Raw genomic sequence first — 20865 nt, 5'->3', positions numbered from 1 at the left:
GTTAGGAAGATTATTGAGAAACAATGTCATATGCTTATCTTCCTGAATTTGGTAAACAGGAAAGAAAGTATCGAAGTGATACCATTAATTTTGTTAATAGCAATTTCCAAAACACACTTCTATTACTCCAGTGTTTCTTTATTGAATTCTCTCTTGAATTTCATCTTAAAATAAAAACTGAAAATGTCAATTAGAATTAACACACATTCTGAGAATTTTTCACTTTAGATCAAGCCCTTTTTAAATATAATTACTACTTCAATGAGCACTGAGCATACAAAACAATGCTTATCAGCGGATTCATTTAATAATTTAATAATTATTTAATAACTTAATAATTCCTTTTCCTTTATCTTAAAGAATACAGCTTCCTCAATCAAATGTAAACTTTATTTTGCTATAACATCACGAAGTGACATTGGTAACTGAGAGGGAGAAAACATGACCCTAAAATGTGCTACTTTAGTATGTAAGTTATTTAGAGCTAAAGGTGATGAAGACCCTGCAAATTCAAGAAAAACTTCCCTTAACTACCTAAAATTATTCAGATAGGGGGCCTGGCCCAGAAGGAAAGCTATTACCACAGGGAAGTTTTAATCTGAATGAGCCATCTGTATGACAAGGCAAACATCTAACTGCCACACATCTACTTTTCTTAACATACTGTGAATTACTCTCTTCCCTCTGAAGCCCTGGGCCTATATTCCATTACTTAGGTCAGGGTGGCATACAAGCCAACTGCCTGACTTGTTCCTGGGACTCATATTCTTATGAGGCGCCCACAGAAATCTAATTAAAATTGTTTGCCTCCTGTTAATCTGTCTTATGTCGATTTAATTAATAGACTAAAGCCTAAAGAACCTAGGATAGAGGAAAAATTCTTTCCTTCCCCCATAAAACCTTTTCTAAAATTAAATCTCTATCTTTTTATCAAAAGGAGAAAATTACTTTTTAGACTTTACTTATTGAAAATGTGAAGCAGAAAATGAAAAATAAAGAATTTACACAATTTCATTGCTTCATACTTTTAAGGACTAAAATATCTTTGTATAAAACTATTTCTGCTATATTTATATACCAACAAACTATACTTTCATCCCAATTATTTTTAAAAGGAGTAGCAATTTCCTTTTAAATAGTTTCAAAGAACTATAAAATTCTTATTTAACTATAGAAAGGATGAGACCCTTTCATCATATAAATTAAAATGTGAAATTTACTTGCAAATCTACAATCAGTTATTTCAATATTAACATACAACGAAACTGCCTTCATCAACTTCATTTTGGCAACACAAAGATGAGCTTTCTGATGTTCTATAAACAATACGTTTGTCTATAGGATAGTCAGAAGTTCACCTAAAATTCGACCTAAGCAGTAATATATCAATATGGAATGGAAATCAAGGAACGGTCTTAAATAGGAAGAAAAAAACTGCAATGTCTCTTAAGCAGCAGGAGCATCTTCCCAATTGAGTTTCAAGACATGTACCATCTTCCATTCACCCTCCTGTTTCCAGGGCCCTGAAAATAACAAGAGAAAAATATTAGTAACTTAATTCTCTATTGCCTTCACGCAAATAGTAAGAAAAAACTTATATTTACAAAATCATGTAAATCAAGGTCAGGTGAGAGTTTAAAGTGCTAAATACATAAGATTTAAGATTAATTATATTCCTTCTTTCTGAAGGTCACTTTAGTTCATAATAAAAGAAAAGACATGAAAAAGTGGCAGGCTATTTAGGGTTGGCCTCAATTAAAATTTCACCTTCTTATAGTTTTTATTTCCTTTGGATTTTAATCCTCATCAGATTCCTGATTCTTAATCTCAGCATTTACTAAGTATTATGAACTTTTTTTGTGTGTAATAAGTAATACACAATTTAAGATGCAAACAATCTATAAACAAGAATACGTTTTTACAGTTTTGGAAAACAGTTCAGCATTTCCTCAAAAAGTTAAACCTATAAACTTGCAATTCTAATCCTAGGTATTTACCCAGAGAATTGAAAACATATGTCTACACAAAAACTTATACACTAAAGTACATAACAACATTATTCACAATAAAAGTGAAAACTGAAAAGGGGAAACAACTCAAATCTCAGATCAACTGATGAGCAGATAAGGTGTGATATATCCATACAATGGAATACTACCCAGCCATAAAAAGGAAGGATGTACTGACACATGCTACAACATAGATGACCCTAAGACCATGTTAAGGGAAAGAAGCCAGGCACAAAGATTTCATTTAAAGGAAATGTCCAGAGTTGACAAATCAAGAGACAAAAAGTAGATTAGTGTTAGCCAGGGACTAGAGAAAAGAGAAGATACTGGGAGTTCAGAAATGAAGAGTAACTGTCCATGTGTATGGGCTTTGTTTTTAGGGTAATGAAAATATTCTGAATTTGTTAGTGGTGAAGGTTGTACAAACTTGTCACTATGTTAATAAAAGCCACTGAATTTCATGGCATGTAAATTCTGTATCAATAAAAATTAAGAATAAGTTTTCAATCACCCTAGACATCTAGTCTCCTTTTTCAAAGACCAACACTTTCAATGATTTATGTCCTTTTAGAAGTTTTTAAGGCATATAATTAGCATACAGCCATGTGTGATAACCCCTCTTTTTTTTCAAACAGACAAGGCAGCATTCTACTCCTCCTCTTCTGCCTTCACCCCTTCAAACCCCAGCTTAGAGATTTACTATCTCACCTACAGATAGACCTCATTCTTTTTAAAGATGCATTCTTTAACATAGAGGAACCAATGCATTAGGCACCAGCCGTCTATTGGAAAGCACTTGGGTTTTTTCTAGTCTACAGCTATTTCAAACAATGCTGCAATGAACATATTTTTTAAACAGATCTTTACATACATGGGTGTATCTATAAGATAAATTCTAAGAAGTGAAATTGCTAAGTCAAAGAATGTGTGCATTTATAATTTTTATTTTGTCAAACTATCCTCCAAAGATGTTGCACAAATGTACACTTTTTCCAGTGGTAAACAAAATACCTTACCAGTGTTATACACCAGCTTTTGATACTTGCCAATCTGATAGAAGAAAAACAGTATCTTACATTAATTGTAAGTAAAGATATCTTTGTGTTTGTATTTGTCTGTGAACTATTTGAAATCCTTTATCTGTTTTCCTATTGTTAGTCTTTAATAAGCTTTCAAAATAGAAAAGTAAACTAATTTCTGTATTAAAAAAGAGAATTTTTATTTAGATTAAAGGACTTCTAATGAATTTGTTTGTATCCATGCTCTCTTCTATTGGCTCTGTGATCTTCTAGAGTTCAGTATTCAAATCTTCATTTGGGTTAATTTTGGTAATTTATTAATGTTATATGTAATTAACAAATATCAGTTAATTGATTTGTGTGTGGGTGATGGGAAAGATGAGAGATGTGTTAGAAAGGGGAAATACAACTGAAAGCTATGTATGGGTAAAGTAGTATCTTTGAACAGTACAACCTATACTAGGTAAGAAGCAAATAAGACAAAACCTGGCCTTTAATATTTGCCCATTATTCCATAGGCTCCATCTATGGAATAGTTTGGTTGGTCTTCACTATAAGGTGTGGTAAAAATGGGTATGTAAAAGTCTGTATATGCTAGTGGACCTGGCAGAGAAAAGAGGCAGTGGCCAGTTAACATCATATTCTGCAGCATGCTTGTAAGATTTTCCCAAGATAATTTGTTCTAAGTGGTCTACATTATAAATGCCCACCAGTGTTTCCACGTAGGAGTCTTATCCTGCTGCTTGTTTGGAGCCGGCAGCAGGGGGCACAAGACTGTCCAGCTGTTGGCGATGTCCTGTATTAATCAACCACTCATAAAACTTATTCTCCACAAGTACCTGGAACTGCTTCCTTTGATCCCTAAAAGCGCCATCAAGAGCAAAAAGAATGTAAGAACACTAATTCATGTTCATTTTACTCCAGGTGATTATAAAGTACTTTAATGGGATAGACATTAAAATTATTTCTAGTTCTCCATTTATTCCCTCCAGATAACTGCTCTGTTCAGTTCTTGACATTGTAACACTGCCACCCCTCCCACCCCAAAGAAAAAAAAGATTGGTCAGATGCACCATAAAAGTATTCTGCCCAGTCCTCAGCTCCTATCCAAACACTGCTAATTCTTCCAGGTCCATCACAAATTCTACTTCCTCTATAAATCATCCCTGACCACCCACACTGATGTTTTCTGAACCTCTATAAACCGTATAGCATGTTCCTGGGTTCTAGAGTTCAAAGACCAGTACCCTTGAGATAAAATATTGTGGTGAATGTAATAAACCGCAACCATCTACTATCATAAGCATGTAATCTAGAAATAAGATATTTTAGCACCCCAAGTTTAGGAAGGATATAATTTCAGAGTAAAAAAACAACATTTTAAGCGGACTAAATTTAGCTTTGTTTTACAACACTGTGCTTATTTTTCACATTTTACCATGGATTAGGGAAAACTTGGACAAGAACTAGCATTAGTCCATGGAGCAACATTAGGAATCCGCCCTCGGAGAGTCTGTGTGTGGTATGGAGGAGTCAGGAAATCCGTATTTTGAACAAGCCTCTTGGAAGACTGTTGCACAACCAAAGTTGAGAACCAATGATAGTTTTTTAGAGAATTAAAGTTTAGAGAATTTAAAACTAAATTCTTTTAGAGAATTAAAATTTAGAGAACTAAAAACTAAAACCAATTCATGTAAGTATTGGATCATGTGGCATGTTCTACATATGATCTTTCATACACATAAGTTATCTATCAACTAAAGCTTCTGAAAAGAAGGGAGTCTAATTCTTAAATATCCACTTGCTCCCATCCCCCAACCAAACAGCCTGGAATACTGACCTTAACAAAAGACACATTACATCTTTTTTGTTACTGTAGTACAGCTGTACACGTGTACAGATTAATTTGTTTTCTCATGGAGTTTTACATAAGACAAATTCTTCTCTAGAAAACACTCACTTTGTCAAACGAGCCTCCTTTACAGTTTTCTGCCAGATTTGTATCTTCTGTTCTCTTTGACCCAGTGCTTTCTGATATGCAGATGGAAGACCCCCAGGTATCTCTGTTGTGTCCCCTTCCATTTCAAAGGGGATAATAAATACATAGAATTCACAAGGTGGTAAGAGTCGGAAGACACTTGTGTCACAGTTCTCTCTGCACACAATCATTGGATTATCCCAATAGTTAGGCACCGTAGCAAGGCCAGTCCTGGCCATGTGATCCTCCAGCATTGGATAATGAGTATGAAAAGGGGCAAAAGTTACTGCCTGGTTTCCAGAGAGAATTAGGGGGCGTGTAGGCGTCAGAATGTGAAAGATGCAGCCTGTTGTAGAAGAGATGGACAAACGATGGCAAACAGCAATGACTTTAACACTGTCACAGCTGTGGAGGTGAAGAGCAGTCTGTACAGGGCCCAAGACGAAGGTGCTATTCCTGCATTTCTCGATGGTCACAGATCTGAAAAATGAAAAAATGAGGTAAATTCCTTCAAATGAGAGTAAGAGTAAAAGAACAGCTGACTACAAAATTCTTCTCTGATGGCAAAAAAGGATCAATCCCAGTTCAAAGAAAATATCAAAACATCAGAACCGTGCTTACCGTAAAGGAGAGAGCAGATATATAAAAGATTCATTGCAACGATGAATTTTCACATGTGCCCCCACCAGAGTATCTGAGCTCTTGGCCAAGGTCTGCTTGTAAACCTGGCTCATCACCACCATGCGGTGCATCCGAGGGGCCACGTGTGTATTACAAGCAATCTTAGCTCTTTTGGTCGTCCCTTCAACTATTTAAGAAAAATAGAAATAAATGAAGTAAGTTTCAATCAAAGAAAAACAAACAACCATATGAGATTACATATGCCTATGTGTTTAAGTATATAAAATCAGATACAAGTAAGCTTTGGAAAAATGTTCAATCTGGACATTGGGTAAAGAGGTATTTGCTATACTGTTCTCTGTGTTTTTCTGTATGCTTGCAATATTTCATAATTTTCTGTGATAAAAATTGTTTAAAACTTCTAGTCCATTAAGACTGCCTATAGATCTAAGGTTTTTTTTTTTTTTTTTTTCATGTGTATCTTTCAAGTAATGTGCCTAAGGTCATGTGGCTAGAGCTGGCCCAACTCAACAACTCAAGTATCTTCTCCAAGTTGCTTTAATTTATCATACCAATCCATAAATAATCTCTTTAAATCACCACAATACTAATTTCAATCCCCTCCTAAGCTACATACCACATCATTCCATGAATTCTATTTGGATTCAGGCCTTTTATCCCTACATCATTAGTAACCGAGAGCACAAACTCCTTTCATACACAGTGCCTTGCACAAACTGACACTCAAAAACTCTGTGCAGGGGTTGCCCTCCTTATATAGTCCCACTGTTATGTGATTGGCTTCTAAGACAGTACCTCTCTGAAAGCCAGCCGGACACCCCATAAAGAATACTAGTCAAATACGAAGAGGTCCCATAAGTATGCTATTACTTTTTTAAAAAAATTACCAATTCTTAATGCTTCCTTTTATTAAATAAGTAATGCATGGCTTTTGTGAATAATTTTCAAATACTAGTGGTAAAAGAAGATACAAATTATTTGTGATCTTATTATCTAGCTCCACTAGATAGGTTAGATATCCTCTTCTTACTATTGAGGACTACTGTAACAACATTTAAAAACTTGCCTGAGCCTATATTCTTTTATCACCATCAAGAATTATGTAATATCCTATATATTTATGGGACCCTTAGATATCTGGAAGTCTGTGACCTCATACTCGAGCAATAGGTTGATTGGATATAGAATTCATGGATCACAATCTTTTTGCTTTAGAGTCTGTAGATAATGTTCAATCATTGTGTTTTTTAGCATTATAAAAATCTGACACAAAACTGATTTTTTAAAATTACATGGAACCTATATTTTTCTTTATCCCTGAAATTCAGAGATTGTGGAACTATAGTTCATGTTTTTTCCCTTTTTTCATTAATTTTGCCTGGCATTTGTCTCAGTGTAGGCACTTAATCCTCTTTAAACTTATACCTGGGCCCCCAGAAGTCATACAGCTCCTGAACCTATCCTGTTAGCCATCGCCGGACTGTCAGGAATAGGTATCTGATGCAACCAAGGCCAGATATTCCCTACTTTTAACTTGACATTTCCAATTTAGAAAAGTCTCATCTGTTTGTGTCTGTGTACCTTAAAAGGATCCCATTTTTACAACAACTCTCTGAGGTTGTAACTGTGGAATGGTCAAACTCAGCTGTGGTGTGGAGAAAACAGGAAGGCTCTCAACAAATGAGCACATGAGAAGGCGAGGGAGAAAGGATCAGAAGAGAGAAAAGCAGAGCAAAGAGACAAATGACTGAAGCTGGAGTTCCATTAATTGTGACCAGAATGACCCGGACTTTGAAATCAACTCTCTCAGACTACTGCTGCCTTGACAAAAAAAGTCATAGACAAAAGAGAGCGGTTCCCTTTTTCTCTCTTATAGTAGCAATATTTTGTAGGTCTATAGAAGATGTATGATTATTAATACACCAGAGAATATTAGGTTCCTTAACTTGTCATTCAATTTAAAATATATTAAAATACTAAAAAAATACCTTGGTGAGCCCAAGCCAATTTCTTTCCAGACTTAAGGCAAGCAGATGTACCAAATGGATTCCCAGTCAAACAGGCTCTCAACCAGGCTTCCAGCTTGTAGAAAGAAAAGGTCTTAGAGATCCGTGAGAAGCCGCTTTCTGCATGCAGTGGTTGCCACAGAGCAAGTTCATGAAGTGGGTATATCTTCCTGGCTCTACTCACTGTACCTTCAATAAGAAAGCTGAGGGCCACAACAGCTTCGCGAGAGACTAGACTATTATGGGTTGAATGAAATGATGCAGTGAGTTGTTCTGGATCTAAAAGTAGCTCAAGGAGATCTGACAGATGATCACAGACAAATGCCTGGTGACTGTAATCATTCCAGTTCTAAAAAATATCAAAATAAAGCACTCTTAATAGAACAGATTTTATAAGACCTGAAAATTGTATATTTTAGTTATTTTGTATTTCTACTTTGCCTCATCTCCTAAAAAAGCATTTAAGGCAACAATATAAACCTTATAATGATTTTTTGGTATTATGTGATAGGCATAAACAGAATCTCTCCCTTCCTTAGCTAGTTCAAAAGTAATATTATAGCTAAACCTTAGTGTGCGCTAACCACAAAGTGTTGTACAAACTTCAACATATTTAATAATCCTAGCAACCATCCTGCAATAGATGCCATTACCATGCCCATTTTACAAATGAGGAAGTGGAGATACAGAAAGGTTAAGAAACCCACCTAAGATCACATGGCTAGTAAGTAAGTTACAGATCTAACATAAAAATAGCCACCGTGGACATTTATTCCATGAAACACGGGTTTTCTTTATTTACCTTCTCTTATTACAGGAGGAGTTTCAAATTCCACTGGATGAAACAATGCAACTACCCTTATAGTAGCTAGATTTAAGAGAAGTTACCACTTTTGGAATAAGCTTTGAGTTGGCAGATGTCTCAGTGACTTGGCTCATTCATTTGACATTTATTTCTTGAATATCTCTTATGTGGTATGAACAGTGTTAGGTGATAAATTATGCAAACTGAATAGGACATAGTTTTTGTCCTCAAGAATTCAGCGCCTATGTAGTGAAAAGACAATACAAGCAACTATTATACAATGAGATAAGAATTACAGCAGAGATCTGTAAAGACATGCTATGAGCCTGAGAGGAATAAGGAACCCCTCTTGGGGGAAAAAAATCATCACAGAGTGCTGTTTAGACAGATTCTTGATTAATGCTGGTAGTTATGCCAACAGACAAGGAAAAAAGGCATTCTAGGCCTAGGGAATAGCATATGCAAAGATCCACAGCAGTAACATTACCTGCTGTGTTCAGAAAACTGGTAGTAGGGGCCAATCATGAAAGGCCTATTAAAACACTAAAGCATCTGTGCTTTATTTTGTGTGCCAGGGACTTTAAAACTGATTTCTAAATAGCTAACCCTTTTTTTCTTTTTAATAGACTCTCACTGGGACACCACAGAACATGTCAAAGCAGAGCGGCCACTCTTCACCTCTTACTGCATCCCCCTCACCCACAGCAGGCTCTGAGGTGGCTCCGTGGAGCACGAGATGAAAACAACAGTGACAATGATAATTACTGATGGGAGTTTTGACAAAAACCAACAGAATCCTTTTGCATTTAGAAAGTCCGGTGTAGTAGGTGGAGGGTAGACTAAAAGCAGGGTGACCAGGTAAGACCTAATTATAGAAATCAAGGCCTCCCTCAAATGTCAGTATGACCTATATATGAGGAAGAAAAAAAACAGACCTTATTTTTAAAGATTTTATTTTTAAAGTAAACTCTACACCCAGTGTGTGGCTTGAACTTACAACCCTGAGCTCAAGAGTGGCACACACCCCTCCCACTGAGCCAGCCACCCAAAGAGGGACAGATTTTTAAATCAGAGTTATTTTGAGGCAGAATAAGAAAGACTTGACAGAAAACTAGTTATGGGTGCTAAGAGAATGAGCATTGGTAGCTGGTGGTAATTTTCTCTGGCTTCAGGAATATAAGTCAATTCGAGTAAAGGGAGATTTTACTGTAGGGACACACAGTCATCTCCCAAACTGAAGTATAGGTAGGTCTCATCAGAAGTGCAACTGGAAGGCCATCTTAAGCCATCTTAAGCCTCCTGGTTCTCTCTCGCCAGCATCTCTACACGTCTGTTCCATTCTTGTCTTTTTCTCTGACTTTCTCAGAGTTTCTAATCCCTCATAACTCCAGGTCACCCATGAATATGGTGGCTATTCTGGTACCAGTGCTACCTGTGCTGCCAGCTCAAGCACCCAGCACAAACTGGTAATTTCTTCAGTTTCTGGGGGCACTGACTGGGCCAGGTCATCCATTCTAAGCAGACCAATTTCAAATACATATCTATGAATGTGTCCATATCTGGTCTAAATCAGTTGTTCAGAGAGGTCATGCTATAGCACAAACTAAGAGTCACCATTTGCTGATGCTTACTGCGCAACAATTCTCACGCTAATGTATTCTAGATTCCCACAACCACTCAGAAATAGGTATTACCATCCTCATTTACAAAAGAGAAGCCAAGACCTAGGAAAGTTAACCAACTTGCCTAAAATCATGGGATATTGAATGTAAGAGCCAATTTGAATGCAGACTACTTTAGTTCAAAACCCCATCTTACATGGTGCCCATTCATGTGGACAGACAATGACTGGCCTCGCTAATACACCTGGACTTGAACATTCTGAATTTCAGGTATAGATGAACACCTACATGAGGAGGGAAATCTAGGATAAAGACAAACTCAGGAGTCATTGTGATATGTGAAATCATGAGAAGAGAAGAATTATGCTTAAAGAATATGTCTAGCGAGAAGATAAAATTGCCCAGGCAGAATCCTGGAGGAATAGTGGCGTGTAGGGGCCAGTGGGGAGCTCATGAAGAAGAGTGAGCAGGAAAAATGAGAAGCACAACCAGAAGGAATCTTATCATGCAACATACAGGTGGATAGGTTTAGTTGAAAAAGGAGATTATAAAAGTACCAAATATCAGAAAAGTTTTTGTTGTTGTTGTTTGCCTCAGAACATTTTTAAAGAACTTGTGTATGGCAGTCATACCAAGATCTATGTTTTTTTTTGTTGTTTTTGTTTTTTTTTAAAGATTTTATTTATTTATTTGACAGAGAGAGATCACAAGTAGGCAGAGAGGCAGGCAGAGAGAGAGAGAGAGGAGGAGGAAGCAGGCTCCCTGCTGAGCAGAGAGCCCGATGCGGGACTCGATCCTAGGACCCTGAGATCATGACCTGAGACGAAGGCAGCGGCTTAACCCACTGAGCCACCCAGGCGCCCCAAGATCTATGTTTTGCTTAAGATTTTTTAGAATACTTCGACATAAACAGGTAAAAACATTTCAGTTTTCTTTAGAAAAAGAGAAATGACACAATTTCTAAAACTCACAATGTGAGGCAGTTAAGTTTAACTTCTAGGTTGTCACATCATATGACATAAATATGTCATCATAGGACACAAGCATGATGAACTTAAGTATATGAAAGCACATCACTTAAACATTTAAGAAGGTATTTTTGTAGAAATTTTTTCAGTAGATTTCAACAGACTTTGTAAATACTACATCTTCTCATTTATCCTTAGTCAAATTAGTAGATTCAAATTCATTAAGATTTGCAAAAATGAGAATGCTAATGAGAGTACAGTGAATAATCTATCCCCAAATCATGTGATTTTTGTGTCACTGAAGGAATGAATGGAAAGCACTTCTCTACTTGGATGAAGACTGCAAATATTTATTTTGTTTTATAATAGGAAAAGAAACGAGAAAGCCAAACAAAATACACCAACAAAGGACTGACTTACATAAGTAATCCCAACATGATTTTTAATGAAGGCAAATCATCTCCTTCATAAATTGTCTCTTTCAAAGAAGAAGACCAAGATTTAAACAGTACCTTATTATGGCAACTGGATTTTTCAGTCAAGTCAGGAGACTGAGATCTGTTTCTGGGACTAGGCCACTCTTCTCCAATCAAAGATGTCCTTAAGGAGACCTTGTTTAACTGCTGTATGTATAAGAAGAGCAGAAACTGTAGGGTGTTCACTGAAAGCTGGCCAAAAAGAAAAAAGATGATGAATACATGTCCTAAACCATATCAGTTCCTAGTCTACAATTAATTAAATACAGCAAATCAAATTCACAACAGTTTGCAAATCCTAAAAAGAATAATGTAGAAAAGTGGCTGGCATTTGATATGTATGCTTCTGATACCCAGATATAGGAGTTTCAAAAACAAATTAAACTAGAGTCACTTACCTTCTTGGAAAGCTATGCAGCCTCTATGGCCATAGACATTCTTTCCCCAGAATCGATGAAGAGGAGAGGATGAAGTACATATTTTTTTAAAAGTATAGTATTTCAGAAGTTTAAAATTGCAGTTAAAAAAAAAAAAAGGACAAACTTTAGTCCTTTGAATAAATAAATGGAAGAAAGGAAGAAGGAAATTTGGCTAAAATATGCAGTTTAGTCTAACCGAAGGCTCACAGACTTTTCAAAAATGTTTAGGATGTTAATGCAAGATCTGAAATTGTATGTAATCTTTGAAATTACGAATTACAAATTATGAAATTGCATTTTGTGGGAGAGGAGGACTCAGGTTTGCATCAAGTTCTTTTTTTTTTTTTTTAAAGACTTTATTTATTTGACAGAGAGAGAGATCACAAGTAGGCAGAGAGGCTGGCAGAGAGAGAGGGGGGAAGCAGGCTCCCTGCTGAGCAGAGAGCCTGATGTGGGACTCGATCCCAGGACCCTGAGATCATGACCTGAGCCAAAAGCAGAGGCTTAACCCACTGAGCCACCCAGGCGCCCCTTACATCAAGTTCTTAAGAGTATTTGACTTAAAAAAATACTATTGGTTTGAGAGGTGTTTATAAGTCATTTCTTATTTGAAAAAAGGTATTGAAGCTCAGGATTTGAAGCTCATGATTACCCTCATATATCCATTCCCATACACATATAGGAGACACAAAAATGTAATACATCTGATACTATAGCTCTATTCACTCTGCTTCCCAAACTGGCTAAAACCCGCTATAACTAAGGAATTGAAAAACATGGATTCTCAGGACCACCTAGACCTGTTTGATCAACTGTCAATCAGAACCCCATAAATCTACATATTTTTAAAAATGCTACTTTCTTAATTAAATTTTTTTGAGATAATTGTAGATTCACACGCAGTTGTAAGAACTAACAGAGAAATCCCATGTACACTGTATCCAGTTTCCCATCTTGCAAAGCTATAATACAGTAGCACAATCAGGGTGTTGACACTGATGCAGCCAAGTTACAGAACATTTCCATCTACACAAGGATTTCTCATGTTGCCCTTTTATACTTCCTACTTCCTACTTCCCTCCCACCCTCACTCCTTCCTTAATCCCTGACAATCACTTACCTGTTCTCTAGCTCTATAATTTTGTCATTTCAAGAGTGTTATATAAATGGAATTATACAGTATGTAACCTTCTGGAATTGGCTTTTTTTCACTCAGCAAAATTCCTTGATTTTATACCTACTTCGATTTAACAATTATGTTACATTATCATTATTCATATACCTTCCTCTTCATGAGACTTTAAGATTCTCATCTTTTTCACTTTTACATTCCTAGTACACAGCATAGAATCTAGCACATAATAAGCACTCAAAAAATCTGTGGAGCTTCTTGAAGGTTTGATTAATCTCTGAATCCAGCATCTAGTACTATACCTCACACACAGTAGGCACTCAACATTTAATTAATGAATAACTATAATGTCCTTCCTCTCGTGGCAAACTTTTCAATTTCCAAACTTTATTTAGATATTACCCAATGTGGCAGAGAGTGGCTAGATACTAACTAAATATTTTTCTAGATACTAACTAAAAATGTTTCTTCCTGGGCCCATATTTAGATGGTATTTCTCAGCCTCCCTTGAAGTTTGACATGGTATAACTGGGTTACAGTCAATGGAATGTGGACGGATTGACAAACACCACTTTCAAGTCTCCCAAAAATGCTCCACAAAGAAATGGAAGTGAAGGACTCTGAGGCCCTAGTGGGCACGGCTGGGGCAAACTGTATTATAATTATTATAATAATGCAATTATTCACTTCCACATCCTCTAGGAGGCTTATACAGCCTGATCCATAGCCATGGGATTTCCCTATCTCCTGTGAAGTAGTTTAGCTGCCCATCTTCCTGATTTTAGACACAGACATATAACAAAGCTTTAGCCAATGGAATGAAACTAGTTATAGTTTATGTTCCATCAGAGAAAAAGTTTTAAGAGGAATCATGAGTTTTCTCCTGCTCTGCTGCTCTTCTCTTCTGTCACAGAATAGGCATTAACTATACAGAATATGTTTCTTCAGCCTGGGTTCCCAAATGAGTAGACACACAAAGCCAAGCCATAACCATTAGCCCTAGCTAAAGTGCAGACTGCATGTAAAATAAGCAAGAAACAAACCTTTGTTACTGTAGGCCATTAGAATGTCATTTTTGTTTGTTTTTAACTGTTTAATTGTTTTGTTTGTTTTGCTAATGTTATTAGCAAAGCTAATAACATTGTGGCTCCAGAAGATAGACGATGACTACATCCCTGAGTCATTGCTTGGACAACAGCAGCCTAGAGATTCATCCAACCAGATGCCCCGTGTTACACTGCTGCATGAATGAGAAAAAACTGTTACTGTGCTAAGCCACTGAAATGGCAGGATTGCCTGTTACTGTAATGAGCCTACTCTGATTAATATACTTTCTCTGTGAAGTCTTTCCCCATCACCAGAACTAACCATTCTCTTCCCTATCCTATTTCTGTACTCTATGCACACTCTGGCTATTACACACTCCACACTATCAAATAGCACTTGTTTTACACACCAGCTTCCCCTGCTAGTCTAAGAGCTCAATGAGGGCAGAGATGCTGTTCCAGTCATCTTTGAATCCCAGCACATAGGAGATCCTCACTGAAAATTAGTCAGGTTCTCTAACTGTAACATATCAATGATTCATAGCCACTCACTCACCTTAAAATATTTTTAAAGTCAGTGAAAACATTTCCCTCAACTACAGGGTTTTTGTAACATTAGTACTTTGGAAGTAGGTGAGTAGTGATTACTAAGGGTTAATTCATTAAATACTGCCCAACTGAAACAGTTAAAAAAAATGGCACTTTGGGATCACAATAGCCATTAACCTAAAACCACACACTGCACAGCTAGTACAAAAATTAAAGATAGTTTATTTCTCAAAATAATTAAACACACATACACATACATATAAATCCATACCTTATTTCTTTGTTTTTCAATTTCATCCTCAGACATACAGTTTGACAGAATCTCAGACCATTCCAGGCGCTCCTCTGGTGTCTTTACCGCAAGACTATCAAATATTTCAAAGTAAAGCCAGGCCAGATCCTTAGCCAACTGCAGCTTCCCACATGCAATGTGCCTCCATGTGGACCAGTATAGGCGTGGGTAAGCTCCTTCTGTGGCTCGGGTTCGCACATAGGTGGATATCTTCCTGAGATAGTGAAGACTGAATTTGGATGGAGGGGGAACCTGCAAGGCACCCACTATAAAGGGTTCTGCTTTCACCCAGAGGTGAACTCCGGACTGATCCATATTATCTCGAAGGACATCTGTGTGATAAGGCTTCTTGGCATACCTAGGAAACAAAAGTTTTTCACACACTGATTTGAAACAAAACTCATTTATATATTTTCTTGTTGTTGCTTTTTCCATTTACACGTTTTCTTTAAGATGATCCCCTTCCTTCACTGTTTAAAGATGTATTTGTCAATTTAAAAAGATCCGGGGAATCTGGGTGGCTCAGAGTGTTAAGCCTTTGCTTTCAGCTTAAATCATGATCTCAAGGTTCTGGGATCGAGCCCTGCATTGGGCTCTCTGGTCAGCAGGGAGCCTGTTCCCTCCCCTCTCTCTGCCTGCCTGCTTGTGATCTCTCTCTCTCTCTCTCTCAAATAAATAAATAAAATATTTACCAAAAAAAAAAAGAAGAAGATCCAGTTTATCAACCATGTGCAGAATAAATTTTTGGTCAGATGTTACTACAACCGATTTGAATAAGAAAACTTCTGTGATAAAACAAAATTCTTACTTGAATGGTTAGAAGTGGTTGTTTTGGGAGTGTGTAAAAATGCATGAAGTAGGAGTTGGAATCCTACTCAGGAAAGGAAGAAAAGAAGAAATGGGAGAGTCATTTCTTCACAGGAAACCTTTGCCTACCCTGAGGGGCAATGCTAGTCAAAATAAGGGGAATAAAATTTCAGAGTCAAATCACTTACACATAGCAGATGGTGGGTTAAAGATGTGGACCTGTTAGCTGACATTTAGTTCAAAATGAAGCACTAACGGTGACGTGGCAGACGAATGCTCCCACAAATGCCGACTGCAGAAAGAGATATCTTTATCCTCTGTAACAGTGAAGCTGCTCTGGCATACTCTTTGTGCTTAGTTCAGGTGCAGTGCTTTCAGATTTTGTTTGTTGTTTCTTTGTTATAACAATACATAATTTTTATGGAATACTTATATCTAAAAACAGAAGTGGGGAAATCATCCACTGTTCCACCATCAAAGGGAAACTAGTTAATATTCTGTTGTACTTCCTTTCCATCTCTTTTTCTACACAAATTGGATGTTAGTTTTTGAATTTTCAAACTCGTGATAAAAGCATATATATAATTCTGTTATTTTAAAAGCTTCACAGCACTCTACATAAAGGTACCCTAGTTTATTCACCTGTTCTCCTATTTTTGGACACTAAGTAGGTTTAAAACAAGATAGGCAAGATACTAATCATTGTTGAAGTGGGGTAATGAGCACATGATGGCTTTCTACTTCCATACATGTTAAAATTTTCCACTGTAGAAAATTTAAATGTAGGTGAAAGGTGATGGGGATTAAGAAGTATAAAATTCCAGTTATAAAACAATTAAGTCACAGGGAAGAAAAGTTCAGTATAGCGAATATAACCAATAATATTGTAGTAACTTTGTATGGTAACAGACGGCAACTACGCTTACTGAGTGTGTTGTGTTGGTTGGTTTAAGTAGGCTCCACACCCAGTGTGAAGCCCAACACAGAGCCTGAACTCACAACTGAGATCAAGATCTGAACTGAGACCAAGTCCAAGGCTTAACCAACTGCTCCACCCAGGTGCCCCAGTGGTATTTTGTAATGTATATAATTGTCAAATTACTATGTTATACAACTGAAACTAATATAATGTATGTCAACTATACTTCAATTTAAATAATAAAACAAAATTTAAATGCTTCACAATGATAAATAATGCTATAATTACCATCTTTCTGCAAATTTTCTGTCCTATGATTATTTCCAAGAAAATTTTCAGATATGCATTGGTTAAATGAAGTAAGTTACATTTCTAAAGTTCTTGGCATATTTCCATTGCTTTGCAAGATGACTGTATCAAACTGCACCATCACTTGACCAAGGTACCATCAAGGACCACTTGACCAATGAGCACCCCTCGGCATTAAGTAACATCACTTAAAAAACCTTCTTTATATGACTGATGGAAAATGTTTTATTGCTATTATTATACTTTCCATTTCATTCCAAGAACGTCATGCTTCTTTGGAGAATTACCTGGTCAAAAAATAACTGACATCAATCTATGTTCAAGGTGGCAGGCTAAATACTTTTCGTTCTGCACCTCCTTTTGCCCTCAACCACCTAGAGATAATATGGTTGTCCCCACTTCCAGATAAGCACACTGGGGCCTGAAGAAGTTAAGGGACTTACCCGAAGTCACATACTTAGGTTGGCACCACCCTGGATTAGAACTCGTCTGTCTGACTTGAGAACCGTGTTACTTACAAACGTACTTTAGGAACCCAGTTTCGGGAAAAATCTCCAGAAAATGGGAATGGATCCAGAAGAGGATTACCAGAACGAGTGGCTTTGGACGTGAGGCCACATAGGGCCAGGTAAAAGAACGTGAGAGCACGAAGCGCAAAAGAAGGGTGTGAGAGGGTAAACGGTAACTGTCTCCGCACACGGGAATGGCTTAGCGCTGCTCTGAGGAAAAGAGATGAAAGTTACGTGGGGAAGATCTTAGTTCGCTCCAAAATAAAAGAGGCTGCGAGATCCTGAAATCCTGTTCCTGAAGTGCGCAGCCCAAAGCCAGATCCTGGGGAATGAATTCTGAAACTCGAGAGGGCTAAATTCCTAAACGTGAGCTCTTTCCCTCTCAAAAGCAGCCCCTGGGAGCGCTGGGGTGGGGGGGTTTTCAGGCGGTGAGATGGGCGTCAGACCCACAGCCGTCCCCCCGGGGCTTCGCCGCCACCTCCGACGCTGTCCCGGTCCGGGCCGCGCGAGCTGCCCGGCTGGACTCTGGGAACCGGGAAGCCCCAGCTGGCAAACTCCGTAGCGAACCCGAGACCTGACGATCCAAAAAAAGCCTCCCCAACCCGCCCTCCGTCCCAGGTGCCGGCCCGCGCGCGGTTACCTGCGAAGGCAGGGCCGCTCCGCCGCACCCTCCGCGCGTCGCCGCGCCCCGCTCGCCCGGCCCGCCCCTCGCCAGCCGTCTCCCCTACTGCGCAAGCGCCAGGCCAAGCACCACCGAGAACTGGAGGTTAATATTACTAGAGCGGCCTCCCGCTTCTCCCCGGGACTGAGAACTAGCTCAGCTGAGGTCAAGAGTCCTCGGCGCTGGGACCTGGAGCCGGAACCGGCCGCTTCTGGTATCGCGCCTTTCAGTCCGGAGAAATAGGAAGTTTTCTATTGCTCTGCGCATACATAGTCAGCCAATAGCTGCTGGTAAGGTCGGCACGCTTTGATCAGTAATGTAATGACAATGACAGTTTACATTTATAGCGTTCACTGCGGGCCAGCCCTGTGTAAAGCAAAGCACCTTTGTTTGTATTATCTTAGTCTTCCCAAGAGCCCTTTAAGATGAGTACGTTTGTTTTTACCGACAGCTAAACTAGGGCGTAGAGAGGTGGAAGTAACACACCCCTAGGAGAGCAGCCAGGATAGAAACCCCTGCGATCTGAAGCGAGAGCCCCGGGCATTATCAGCTCCTTAACAAAAGAGCCCGCAGGCTAGCTTTCTTAGCTCTCCCGCCACATTACAACTGTCGTGAAACCTTTTTGGATTCCACCCTGCAGAAGACACCACTCCTTTCTCGAAGTCTCCACTTAATGAATTTTGGCCATTTCCTGGTTTCTTAGTTCGTTTATGGCTTGTATAGGTGTGGCAGGTGCAAAGGTAAATATGACCATAAAATGCAATTTGTTTCCTCTTTTAGGTGGCCTCTCTCCTCCAGTAGGCATCTTCCTGAAAGCAGTAGCCTTGTCGTCCCCCTTACTTCTGTATGAGCCAAGGGTAGATAGGGCCTTTGGATTCAAGCAGATCTGGGTGAGAATTCAAACTGCACCACTAAATAGTTCAGTGACCCTGAACAGATTCTGTCCCCTCTCTACGCCTTTGTTTTTTGCAACAGGAATTATTATTGAGCACAACTGTGGGTCTGGCACAGTGCAAGCCACTAGGGTCACAGCAGTGAACAAAACAGATAAGATCCTTGCTTTCTTGGAGTGCATATTTTAATAAGGGGAATAGATAATACATATTAAGGAAAAATTGGACAGTTTCGTAATGTAATAAACGCTATAAGTTTGGAAGGGGGAGGAGGGGACGAATGCCAAGTTTGATCTGAGAGGACTGAAGTATAAGAAGCCAGCATAGGAAGATCACAGTTGAAACAACTTTTACTCTGTGGCAGGCTCCGTTCTAAGATGCTGTCCTATTCAGGTGTGAACAGTTTAGATTATGCTCTCTTGAAACTGGCCTAAGGTTGTGTGAGTGTGGGCAGTAAGGATGGAAACAATAGGATGGTGTAAGAATAAGGGACTCAGCAGTGGCCGTTTTTCATTGGTCAGGGAAGTCTTCTCTGAAGTAGTGACATTTCAACTGATCTGAGTGTAAAAAGGAGTCACTCATGGGGAAGAGTGCTTCAGGCAGAGAGAACAGCTAGAACAAAGGCCTTAGGAATGAGTTTGGTGTATTCAAAAAAGAAAAAAAAAACTAGGCTTGCTGGAACATGATAAGTAGTATACTAGGTGAGGGCACAGATCATAGTGGGCTTAATTTTTTTCCCCCCAGCTTTATTAAGACACAGAGTTTTATAAGCCTGCATAAAGAGTTGGGGTGTTAAATGCAATGAAAAGCCATTCGAGGGTTTTGAGCAGGGGAATGACATGATCTAACATGCTTGCAAAAAATCACGGGGTTGGGGGTCAGGAGTTAATAAGAGATTAAAATATTAAGAACGGAAGCAGGGGATCACTTGGGATGTCTTGCTAGGATCATGAGACTTGGCGCAGAGATGTAGTGGAGATGAACAGTAGTGGAGAGATTCAAGATATAGTTTAAAGGCAAAGATTTGGATAGGGAGTACAGGGGCGGAATCAAGGGAGACACCTAGAATTTTGTCATGAACAAGGAGGTGGGGAGAATCAAAGAGTTCTCCTAAGTGTGATAATAGTTACTCATTGTGGGCTTAGTGTGCCAGACGCTGTGCTACACAGTTTACAGCTTTCCTCCCATTAAAATTTCACAACACTGCCAGTAAAATGTTTCGCGTCAGGTTTGTAAATAAAGCTTAGGCTAGAGTGGGGGGCAAGGGAAGGGGCATGTTCTCACCGCTAAGTGATGGAAGCTGAATCCGAATCCAAACCTGTCCGCGTCCACGGCCTCTTCTCAGTGAAACCGAGGTAATTTTCTTCCGGGCTTGTTCCAAGAGGGTAAAATAAGATCTCAAGCAACGCGTTCGCCCTCACGGTTGGCTTAGAGTAATTGTCTCCGCCCATTTCTCCTGTGTCCCTCCGCTCCCGCATCCAGCGTAAAGTTCAATATGAATGAAATTCCCAGACTTGTCACAAGATAAATCGTCCCTCCCTTAATAGGTCGGTACTGGAAGCGGGGCCTTGTGATTGGTGGAGAGTCCGAGGTGGAGGGCGGGGGGGAATTCATGTACCTCGGGTGCCGGGTCTTGGTCCCGGTTGCCCCCTACCGCCTTTTTACGTAATTTTCTACGACTCGCGGCTACCCGGGCTGAGCGGATCCCTGCGACGGCGCGACTCTCTGACGTTTCCTCCTCTAATTGGCCCAGAGCTGCGGCTGCAATTCGGAGGCCTAACTGGCCGCCCGCGCCGCCTCGGAG

The 20865-nt window shown here is 38.9% G+C and overlaps 1 protein-coding gene across 3 annotated transcripts; it reads right to left on the bottom strand.

Annotated features, from left to right (window-relative positions):
* Positions 1 to 117: 117 nt before the first annotated feature.
* On the bottom strand, positions 118 to 20702 carry TBCCD1 (TBCC domain containing 1). 3 transcript variants are annotated; one of them, XM_059163199.1, is made up of 8 exons: positions 20346 to 20699; positions 14943 to 15321; positions 11562 to 11717; positions 7637 to 8003; positions 5628 to 5814; positions 4989 to 5486; positions 3739 to 3889; positions 118 to 1523 (listed from the first exon to the last, which is right to left on the bottom strand). In XM_059163199.1, the coding sequence occupies exons 2-7, from the start codon at positions 15276 to 15278 to the stop codon at positions 3760 to 3762; spliced, it is 1674 nt and encodes a 557-aa protein (XP_059019182.1). In that variant the 5' UTR covers positions 15279 to 15321; positions 20346 to 20699; the 3' UTR covers positions 118 to 1523; positions 3739 to 3759. The 3 variants fall into 3 exon arrangements, with proteins under 3 accessions (XP_059019182.1, XP_059019183.1, XP_059019184.1); XM_059163200.1 differs by lacking the exon at positions 20346 to 20699 and adding an exon at positions 18148 to 18219; XM_059163201.1 differs by lacking the exon at positions 3739 to 3889 and having other exon boundaries at positions 20346 to 20702.
* Between the last annotated feature and the right edge of the window lie 163 nt (positions 20703 to 20865).

This window comes from Mustela lutreola, chromosome 2, assembly GCF_030435805.1.
Source record: "Mustela lutreola isolate mMusLut2 chromosome 2, mMusLut2.pri, whole genome shotgun sequence".
NCBI classification, from domain to species: domain Eukaryota; kingdom Metazoa; phylum Chordata; class Mammalia; order Carnivora; family Mustelidae; genus Mustela; species Mustela lutreola.
The sequence above is the reverse complement of the archived record's forward strand: the minus strand, read 5'-3'. Positions and strand labels throughout refer to the sequence as shown.

Coding starts and splice junctions, on each gene's coding strand:
- TBCCD1 (XM_059163199.1), bottom strand. CDS start 15,278: ATGGATCAGTCCGGAGTTCACCTCTGGGTGAAAGCAGAACCCTTTATA. Junction 5,487..5,627: donor TATCTGCTCTCTCCTTTACG/GTAAGCACGGTT, acceptor TTCATTTTTCAG/ATCTGTGACCATCGAGAAAT. Junction 3,890..4,988: donor AAGGAGGCTCGTTTGACAAA/GTGAGTGTTTTC, acceptor TGGCGCTTTTAG/GGATCAAAGGAAGCAGTTCC.